At 37.2% G+C, this 11,133-nt stretch overlaps 1 protein-coding gene and 1 long non-coding RNA gene across 3 annotated transcripts; one reads left to right on the top strand and one right to left on the bottom strand.

Moving 5' to 3' along the window:
- Positions 1 to 1,228: 1,228 nt before the first annotated feature.
- LOC111210780 lies at positions 1,229 to 7,252 on the top strand. 2 transcript variants are annotated; one of them, XR_007328698.1, is made up of 5 exons: positions 1,233 to 1,887; positions 3,516 to 3,661; positions 3,753 to 3,963; positions 4,136 to 4,430; positions 4,537 to 7,249. It is a non-coding gene; the product is annotated as an uncharacterized LOC111210780 (long non-coding RNA). The 2 variants fall into 2 exon arrangements; XR_007328697.1 differs by having other exon boundaries at positions 1,229 to 1,887; positions 3,516 to 3,963; positions 4,537 to 7,252.
- A 63-nt stretch (positions 7,253 to 7,315) lies between these two features.
- LOC106402237 (thiamine thiazole synthase, chloroplastic-like) lies at positions 7,316 to 10,706 on the bottom strand. The gene is made up of 3 exons (XM_048768623.1): positions 10,166 to 10,706; positions 7,765 to 8,253; positions 7,316 to 7,660 (listed from the first exon to the last, which is right to left on the bottom strand). Exons 1-3 carry the CDS (start codon positions 10,571 to 10,573, stop codon positions 7,499 to 7,501), a joined length of 1,059 nt encoding a protein of 352 aa, XP_048624580.1. The 5' UTR covers positions 10,574 to 10,706; the 3' UTR covers positions 7,316 to 7,498.
- Between the last annotated feature and the right edge of the window lie 427 nt (positions 10,707 to 11,133).

The raw sequence follows: 11,133 nt of genomic DNA, 5'->3' as shown, positions 1-11,133 counted from the left end.
AAATCTAAATCTAAAAACCAAAAACCAAAAGCTGAAAACCAAAAACCAAAATCTAAAAACCAAAAGCTAAAATCTAAAAACCAAAAACTAAAACTAAAAACTATTGAAACAATCATCACCTATGTGAGGCTATGTCTAGGACTCTAGGGAAATTGATTTATTTTTTACAGTGTAGCAAACATTACATCATCGTATAATTTTTAACTCTATTACATATAATTATCAATGACTTGTAACATATATGATATTGATGAACAACTTCACGAATAATGATTTAACGATAACTCTCTCCGAAACATTTGGATTGATGGACATTTATGCATGTACATTTTTTAATAGAGAAGCTCTCTCTCCGCAGCAGACGACGAAAACATGACTTTTATTAGTGTGATTTATTACGATCCATTGGATATACATGTTTAAGAACTATTAAATAGTTTTTATTTCTTTGAAAGGGAAAATCTCCTTAATTAGTTTCTCTATAAATTACCCTTCTTTGGCAGGAAAAAATAGGAAGGAGATTTTCCATATATTTTGTTCAAAAAAATAAATATATTTTCCATATTCTATAGTATATATCTAGGCTTTCCATAATTCGAAGTTAATTAGTAATATAAAAACATCTGCGTCTCTCGGTTGAATCTACTTTTCATAATACAGATTTTCATAAGATACAAGAAGACTAGTTCATAGACTTCAAAAGGGAGGATGGTGAGCTTGTGGTTAGTAGCGGTTATAGGCGCCTTGGTCTGTGTACTAATCATGATTTGTTTCGCAAGTTATGTATGTTATATAAACTATAAGGATATAGCCGATAGCCGATGATTCATAATCGTGATTGTAAGTTATTCAAAGATGTTTAATATAATAATATTTCTCTTAAGCAGTTTAGTGTTGTTGGCTTATTATATGTATGGTAGTTTATATCAATTTTTCTCGTCAATAGTTACTACTATATAATTGATTTGTTCACAACGAAAAGAAGAAAAATATCTCTTGGGAAGAACAATAGAAAACCATTAAAGTGTTGCCCTTAGTTTTTTTTTTCTTAAACGACGAGTGATCTTTGTTTTAAAGTCGTCATCATCTTTTGAATACGTCGAAATACGACACTTTAGAGCATCTCCAACCACACTCTATAATTTACTGCAAAATAGAGTGAAAAATGATTTGATGAACAAACAAAAAATTCATTATTCCATAAATGAAGTAATCATTTTTTTGTTATACAGTGGAGTTGGAGATGATCTTAACTCGTAATATGAATCTTCAAAAAGAAGAAAATCAAAATTAATTTAGGTGTAAACCAAACCAAACCGACTTAGATACAAAAGAAAAAAAAAATCTAAAATCAGTTTTACAAACCAAACCGATTCAAACAGAAAAAGCATTCAATGGGTACGTCTAAGAGCATCATTATCTATGGTTCTTTATGGCGGAGTTCTTAGAGGAATATAAGAAACTGTTTCTTAGATACTAACAAACGCAAACTCTTTTGTGTAGTACAGTAGTAGTAGTAGTCTCTGTGGAACTCGTTTGACCAAACGATCCCAGCTCATATCCACCGTCAAAACAAAACACTGCTTCTCCAAAGACCATCCAACCAAAAGAAAAATGTAAAAGAAAAGAATCAATCTTTTGAGAGGCAGTTTTCTTTCTTCTCCAATCTTGTTTCCTTGTTGGTTCGGTGTAGAGAGAAACCCTGTGTTTGCAATTGTTTGTTTCTCTGTTATTCCAGGGGAAAGTTTTCATTTTTATTAGTTTGGGGGTTGGATTGAAAAACTTTTATAAATGTGGGGAGCTGCCGCATAACCAGCAGATTCTTATTACCAGCAGACTCGTCCTGAGTGCACCGATGTCCCCAATACCGCCAGATTCAAGATCAAAGTATGCTCTCCTCCTTTCCCTTAATACTTGGAATCATTTCTCTGTTTTGTCCAAAAATCAGTTTCAATATCAGATTGTTTTGATTCTTCTTTATCATGAAGAAGAGAACATCATTAGTTATGAATGCAAATGATGCCATGTTTATGTCTTTCTTCTTCTGATGGGTGATTAAAACGATAATGATTATTGATCTTGCTGCTCTCTTTTTAATTAAAGTTGATATTCTCATGGTTGGTGTTTAGAGAAAAAGCAGATTTATTTGTAGATTTTGTTTGCCACTATGACGGTCCGGTTTATATATGTGGGAGATGGATTATGTGTTAACTGTTTTGATCTGATCAAGCAAGATAAGATAAGCATTACTCGTTTTTTTTGTTTGGTAAAACAGCAATGTTGTTTTAGTAGTGATCTTTGCTTAGTATCATCCCATCACATGGATTCTGTTAATAGAATGGCAGAGATAGAGGTGTCAACTGGGCGGGCTGACCATGGGCTAGCCCAATCCAATTCATTTTGGACGGACTAAGGACGTGTCCAATTAATAAATGGTTCAACTAGACAAAAGACCAATTGGTACATGGTCCAATTGGGCGAAGACCAAATAGACAATGGGTGTCCATGGACTTCCTAAAACACAATTTCATGAGTTTAACAAAAAAAAAAACATAGCTTTACAATTTAACCCGAAAAAACAGTTTTATCGTTAAAATAAAAAATTAACGATTTTGATGGAAAACGTAATTTCACTATTTTGACGGAAAAAATGTATTTCATAAATTTGGCAGGAAAATGCAATTTCTCGGTTTTGGCGAGAAACATAATTTCTCGGTTTTAGCGGGAAAACATAATTTCTCGGTTTTGGTGGGAAAACACAGTTTTTCGGATTTTAGCGGGAAAACACAATTTCTCGGTTTTAGCGGGAAAACGAAATTTTTCGGTTTTGGCGAGAAAACACAATTTCTCGGTTTTGGCGGAAAAACACAATTTCTCGGTTTTGGCGGAAAAACGCAATTTCTCGGATTTTGGTGGGAAACGCAATTTCTCGGTTTTGGCGGAAAACACAATTTCTCGGTTTTGGCGGAAAAACGCAATTTTTCGGTTTTGGCGGGAAAACGTAATTTCTCGGATTTGGCAGGAAAACACAATTTCTCGGTTCAATTTCTCGGTTTTGGTGGGAAAACGCAATTTCTCGGTTTTATCGGGAAAACGCAATTTTCGGTTTTGGCGGAAAAACATAATTTTTCGGTTTTGGCGGAAAAATGAAATTTCTCGATTTTGAGAGGAAAACATAGTTTTGCAGTTTTGACAAGAAAAAAAATACTTTTATAATTTTGGAAAGTAAACATAATTTCAAAATTTTAGAAATAAAATCTAAATTAATAATTAAAAAATAATTATAAATATTATTGGGTGTCCTGCCCATTTGGACATGGTCTCTATTGGTTTTGGACATTTGTTTGGACCATTGTCCAATATGGACCATCCATTACTGCCCAAAACTGAAATGGTCCAACTGGTCATGCCCAATTGGGCCATGGACGGACCATTTGACAGCTCTAGGCAGAGAGTCTATGTTGCTGACGAGTATCTACCTATCTTTCTCATGATTATGTTTTGTTGCATTGCAGCCTGGTGAGTGTCAGAAAATGGCAGGCTGCCTTTTACGCGCAGAAAGGTTTCCTCGGTATTGGCAAGAGTCCAAGTCGAATGAATCCAACGAGGGGTAAGTCTTTTACGATTGGATAGACAACGATGTTGGTTGGGTATTGCCAAGGTAAAGCTTTATTAGATTTTCAGATATAAATCCTTTTCTCAAGCAGGTTGATTCTTAGGGTTTTTGATCTGTGTGGTTTGCTTCTGAGCAGGAATGAGTGATCTTCGTTCACCTATGATTATGCTTTTTGGTGTTTTGAACGGTTGATGGGCCGATTGGAATTTGTTGTCTTCTTATATGTATGTATTGACTCTCTCGAGGTAACTTGAGGAGCACGGGAAGGTCAGTTGGAGTTGAAGCACAGCTTACTCATTTGGCTACAATCACTCAAATCATTGACCCCAAAGTTCACTATCTCTTAGGTAAATCTATTTAGCATCATTGACTCACACCCTAATACGTTGAGCTTATAGAGAGATCTTGAAATGCATAAGAACTTCTATCTCTTTGCTATTCGGATGATAATGGTTCAATTCCGAAGAGACTTCTCCTTCTGTACCTATGGGAGCTAACAGTTTTGTTCCATAAACTCAGAAACGTCGTATCTTGGACCGCACGCTAAGATTGGGTTTTCTGAGCAGATGACGTGGGCATTATTAGAGTATGAGCCTGATATGTATTCTCTGTACGAGGAGCCTCATTTCGAAGGGAAGAAAATGGAAGGCTCATCCAAGGGTAAACCTAAGTCGATAACATGAAGAACGGTGGGAAAAGCAGTGCACAAGGTCCTACTTTGCCTATATAGGTTTTCTTAGTGGCTAGTGTTTTTTCGAAAGACGAGTGTTCTAAGCTTATGACCGAAGCTTGAGGACTAGATGATGTTGTTAAGGTAATGACCAGATATCTCAATAGTGTTTTTGTTTCTTTAACACAAGTTTCTACTGGGAAACTCTTTTGGGTTTGTGTTTTAATAGTCCAGCGTTTTGTTATTGCAGGCGAAGAAATAGGATTGGAGAAGATTCATGAGTAGTGTTTTTGTTTTGTTATTTTTTACATATTTGATAGCTAGCAAAATCTGGTGGCAAAAAAGCTACTCGTCAGTGATTTACATTCCTTGGGAGACAAGCATTCTTTAATGCCTCATCCGCTACTGATTTCTGCCCAATATCTTGCTTGAACACAGCCTACAAGGTGATCTCAAAGCTGATTGCGAACAGACTTAAAGAAGTTCTTCCCCATGTGATATCTCAAGCTCAATCAGCTTTCATGCCGGGGAGACTTTTGGCTAAAAACGTTCTCTTAGCCACTGATTTAGTAAAAGGGTACAACACCAACAGCTTGGATGCTCGAGGTATGCTAAAAGTCGATCTTAGTAAGGCCTTTGACTCTATTAGATGAGACTTTATCTTGGGTATTCTCAGAGCTATTTCGATACCTGAGGCTGTTATCACTTGGATTTCACAATGCATCTCAACAGCTTCCTTATCAGTTTCTGTAAATGGTGCGAGTGGTGCTTTCTTTAACAGCACAAAGGGCATAAGACAAGGCGATCCGATGTCACCGTACCTATTTGTTCTTGTGATGGAAGGTCTGTTTCGGCTTCTCAGATCACGTTACGACTTGGGTTCCATCGGCTATCATCCTGGAACATCTGATCTTAAAATCTCTCACCTGATGTAATGATATATTTTTATGGTACCAGTGACTCTTCATGGCATCACTGAATGCCTACGACTTCGCTTCGTGGTCTGGCCTCAGAATGAACCGCACCAAAACGGAGATATTCACCTCGGATTTGAAACTTAGTGAGACCACTGCAGTTGCAGCGTACGGCTTCCCTACAGGTACTCTTCCTGTCAGATATCTAGGCCTGCCTCTGATGAGCAGGAAGCTTCGTGTATCAGAATAAGAGCCCCTCATGATAAAGATCCAGTCTCGTTTTAGTTTCTGGGGAGTAAAGGCATTATTTTTTGATGGTAGGCTACAACTAATTGCAACAATCATATATGGGACTTTAAAATTTTGGATGTCCACTTTTATTCTCCCAAAGGGATGTATCAAGAGGATTGAGGCTTTATGTTCGAGATTATTGTGGTCTGGAACTACAGATATAACAGGGAAAGCTAAAGTTGCATGGATCACGGTCTGTCTACCGAAAAAAGAAGGAGGGCTTGGACTGAGAAACATGTCCACTGGAACAGGGTGCTGTGTTTACATTCCATTTGGCTCCTGTTCTCAGAAAGTGAATCGCTTTGGGCGCAATGGCACAGACATCACCAATCCAACGTGAGAAGCTTTTGGGCTGTCGAAGAAGCATCTATGGACTCATGGGTCTGGAAACAACTTCTCAAGCTGCGACAAGAAGGTATAAAATTTATCAAGCCGATTCTCGCTAGTGGACGCAGAATCAGCTTCTGGTACGATGTTTGGACCCCATTTGGGCAGCTCATTCATTTCCAAGGACAGTGTGGACCCTACCAGCTTCGGGTCCCAATAAATGGTCTGGTGGCAGATGCGTGCTCCCTTACGGCTTGGTCGCTGCCTCCTCCTAGATCCGACAAGACGGTTGAGCTCCATATCTTCTTAACCTCCATCCAATGTCCGGCTTACTCAACAGTTGCAGACACTTATGAGTGGACAACCTCTACTAAGCTAGATGCAAAATTCAGTGCCTTAAATAATTGGCAAGATATGCACCTCCCAGCTCCTGTCCAACCAGTGGCGGAGACTATCTGGTTTAAAGGAGCAATACCAAGGAACAGCTTTAATATGTGGATAGCAAGCTTGAGCAGATTTCTAACCAGAGCAAGACTAGCAGGGTGGGGCCTTCAAATAAATACAGCTTGATATCTCTGTTCTGCCTTTACAGAAACCAGGGATCACCTCTTTCTCTCTTGCGCTTATAGCATGGAGGTGTGGCGACTCTCTATTGGCAGGTTAAACCCACCGAACTCTCTGTTCAGAACTTGGGCTGAGATCCTATCTTGGATTAGAGCTACCTCAGTCGCAGCGCCTTCTCTCCTGCAGAAGCTAGCTGCCCAATGTATCATTTATCACCTCTGGAAGCAACAAAACAATGTGCTACACAATCACATTGTTCTACCACCTACCACCATATTCAGGACCGTTGATAAGGAGATGCACAACACAATTACAGCAAGGAGGGAGAGGAAGCACTTCCTCAACCTTATGGTCAAATGAATGCGATGAACTACGTTTTATCTCATATTCAACTTTGTTACATCTTTGTTTTTTTCTACTTTTTTGCCAAGGTGTAACAAAACCTAGATCTACATTTCTCGTAAATCTTTTTTCATTTATACGATATTTACCTTTTAGCAAAAAAAAAATAAAGCTGAAATATTTTTTTTTATCTTCCTCAACTGTTTTTTTTTGTACTAAGCCAATCTTACATCCTTGGAAGTCACTGAAAGAATATGGTCTGGTTCTTAGGAGGAGGAACAAAAGTTCAGGTTAACGAGTAAACATTTTCGTTCCTTCAAACTGCTTTGCCTATAAATAAATATCCAGCCCACAACCAATCTTTAACCACGTTATCTTATTTCCCCCAGCTCAAAAACGTTTTCATGATAACCAAACAGAGAGGCAGCAACGCACCGCTTGGTTTTTTAGATTGGTTATGTAGATTGGTCAGAGGCTCGTCTGACACGTAGTCTTTCTTTGGGATATACTAGTCTTGAGCAACAAATAGTCAGATAAAATAAAGGTGAACGAGATCGAAACTAATAAAGCCAGATCAGAGAAGAACACACATTACACGAATGAAGAAGATAACTAACGCAATTTTACACTGAAGAAACGTTTTCATTCAGAAGAAACAAAAGACAGAGAAAGTTCATTACATAACACCTAAACTCCTCCTTTATTGCAACTCCTTCCACATCAGAAAGGATCAAGTGAAATTTTTCTTCCATTAAAAAAAAAAAACATTTGTCCTTAAGCATCTACGGTTTCAGCTGAATCAGCAGCAGCTAAGACCAGCTCAGGGCTTAGGTTTCCAACATAGGATCCATCCAAAACATTAGGCTGTCCCAAAGCTTTCAGAGCAAGATGTGCCGCCTTCTGTCCTGATATCATCATAGCTCCGAATGTTGGTCCCTGCCATCACAACTCATTCACTCAGAACATGATCTTAAAAAAAAAACTGTGGATATATTACATCATATATTGATCAAGGAAAATAAAAATACAAAAAAACTCACCATTCTTGGTGCGCCATCGATCTCTGCGACTTCCATACCGGTCACGATCATACCGGGAACAACCTCCCTAGTCAATCTCACAATCGCGTCTTCAGCTGTGTTCATGTCAAGAGCCTTCATTCCAGGAACATGATCGATCAACCCAATGCTCTTCAACCTCTTCACACCGGTGGCTCCAAAAGGACCATCGTGACCACACGAGCTGACGACAATCTTGGCCTCCATGACGTTTGGGTCCATGCAAGACTGTGTGTCGTGGTTCATCGACACAAGAGCCCAGTTTGTCACCACACCACCGACTCTGTTTCCTTTCACAATCAGATCCTCGGCTGCGACCGCGTTGAAGAGCTTCACGTTGGGACGAGCCAAGAGCTTGCTCATGATGGTTGATGTGAAGAGAGCAGCGTGCTTGATCACGACGTAGTTGTCTTGCTCATCGTAGGGTACACCAATCTCGTCAAGGAACAAGTGAGCTGGTTTGCGCACAATCTGCCAAACACGAATATACAACAATCTCAGCCTACTAATACTGATCATTCATGATTTTTTCCATGAACACAGACAGACTAGACTCATGGCTGCATCTTAGATTTATGAAGTAAGAAATATTTTTAGATTGTTGCTCAAAAATATTACAAAAAAGAAGAAAAATTGTTGCTCAAAAAAGAAAAATATTTTTAGATTTATCTTAAAACTAGGTTAAGATCCACGCCTTGCGCGGGATGAACATTATATATAAAAATAATTTTATATATTATATGTCATTATATATTCTGAAATAATAAATATATATTGAATAATTAAAAGTCATTAACTATTACATATATAATTAAACCATGGATCACAAAATTTGAATGTGAGATTTTTAACAGTTTTAATCATTTATAGTCATTTTTAAAAATTCAAAAATAACATATAAAAAAAATCTAAATTTTTATTATATGGTTATCGTGGTTTTTTAATTTATTTTAATAGTTTAAAATTAAACAAATATGATAGAAAATACACTTATTTTTATTAAATCTTTATTATTCAAAATCATTAATTGTCATATATATACTTTAGCCGGATTAGACAATTCTGTAATTTTTATTTAAGGAAATTATAAAGAACATTAATAATGAATTTATGGTTAGTTTAATAAAAAAACTTATTATATAATTAGATGAACCAATATCTAATGATTCTAAAAATCATTCTAAGAAGTTGTAATGCTTCTCAAATAATATATTGGAGATTTTTTTTTTTTGACAATTTGGAAGCATGTGATTTATGTGTAATAAGTTTTTTTTTAGGAGCCAAAACAAATGTTTCATCCTGCTGTGTCTAGAACAGGGGTGTCAATTCGGGCTGGCCCGGCCCGGTCCGGCCCAAACCCGCTAAGCCCGTAAATATTTGAGCCCAGTCCGGCCCGGCCCGAAAATAATTTGGGCCTAGAATTCAAAGCCCGGCCCGGCCCTTATAGGGCTACAGGGCTTTTCGGGCTTTTGTGGGCTTTTCGAAAAATAATTTGTCATTGTCATTTCCATCGTTTTAATACATGTGAATTTTTATTAAAAAAAGAGTTTCATTTTTAAAAAATAAAAAAGTATAAAGTGAGTTTAAAATTTTCTTGTCTATCACAAATTTTTTATTTTTTCGTATGTTTTAAAAACATTTTATACACAAACCAAATTTTTATAAGATTTAAATAATCAAATATCAATTAAAACAAAAAATATAAGAGAACAAAATTTATGATAAACATGGTCAAACGTTTTATACTTTATATTTTGAAAATAAAAACATGTTGTACATGAAAGAAGAATGTACTTTTGTAAAATTTAAAATGTAACACTTGTAATGATGAAACAATAAAGTGCATTAAAAACTTTTATATTTGCTTTATTAGAGTTTAGATAAAAATATTAAAATAATATATCAATACTAATAATAGTTTCGATTACAAGAAAGAAGGATAATATTTACGCTAAAATATAAATTTCGGGTTTTCGGGCCGGCCCTAGCCCAAACGGACTTAAGCCCAAAATACCCAAAGCCCAAATGGGCTTAGCCCGAAAGGCCCAATTTTTTTTTGGGCTTATAAAGCTAAGCCCAAGCCCGGTAAATTTTAGGGCTGGGCGGGCTCGGGCTACGGGCTTCGGCCCTAATTAACATGTCTATGAACAGGTTTTACAAAGTTTCAGATCCAGAAAAAAAAACAAATTTTTTTTTTATCTAAGTTGGTTAACCATAGTCCTGATTTGACATTAACATCCTCCAAGCTGCGAATTAATAGTCACTGTAATTCAGTATTAGGGCTAGTTCATACATACAAATTAATCTAAATACTCAAGGAAAATATAACTAGGTCTTAATAGAGAGAGACAGAGAGAGATGTTATTATATAAACGTGTTATACCATGGCGGAGAAAAGCTGACCACCGAGCCACGCGCCACCACCGGGACTAACAGATTGTTCGATGATCGCAACCTGAACGTTAGGGTTCTTACTGATCTCATAAGCGCATGATAATCCCGCGGAACCAGCACCAACGACGACAACATCTGTCTCAGCGGAAGTGATCATATCCGTCATGTACCTCCTCGTCATCTCGCGAGACACGATCGATTCCTTGATAGGAGCGAACGTGAAGGCATTAAGATCGTAACCGGCGGTACTGGCGCGAACGGAGACGGCAGAAACCGAACGTGGTTTCAGACCAACGGAGACAGGAGCGGCGGAGATGGATGAGCCATGGAAAGAGGAGTCGAAAAGCCTCTGTGGCTTGGTGGAAGAGATGGAGATAGTAGAAGTCATGGCCGCCATTTGAGAGAGAGAGAACGATTAGGTTTTTGAGAGATGATGATGATGATGGTGAAGTGAAACTGTGGTGGTTATTTAAATTAGAAGAAGAAATATCTGGAGAGTGATGGCCACGTCAGAGATAAGGAATGAAGGGTCGTCGAGGTTTTGTAATCAAATTCAGTTTATATGGTAATAAAAATATCTCTAAGGTTTTGTCTGGACGTATCTCTAACCATTTGCAGTGAATGTGTGGTGACACGACCACAAGAAAGTGAAATATCTTTGTCCTATAGAGATGGACTTGGACAGTTCATTGTTTTGGTGTCCAAATAGAAAAAAACAATTATTGTTGTGAGTAAGAGAAAGAAGAAATTAATTAATTTTATTCTTCCAAAGGTCACGATATAATATATAGGGATATAGGGATTCAGAATCCTCTAGAACATGGGTTTATGGGTCTAATGGACATCAACATAATAGTTCATAACACTCTTCATTGGATGTACTTTAAAAAATATTTCCTAAAGCGCATAAGATGATACTTCATTAAAAACCTTACCAGGAAAATCTAATGGAAAACA

Source organism: Brassica napus, chromosome C9 (genome assembly GCF_020379485.1).
Source record: "Brassica napus cultivar Da-Ae chromosome C9, Da-Ae, whole genome shotgun sequence".
Taxonomy (NCBI): Eukaryota; Viridiplantae; Streptophyta; class Magnoliopsida; order Brassicales; family Brassicaceae; genus Brassica; species Brassica napus.
Note: the sequence above shows the minus strand (reverse complement) of the source record. Positions and strands in the feature narration are given on the sequence as shown.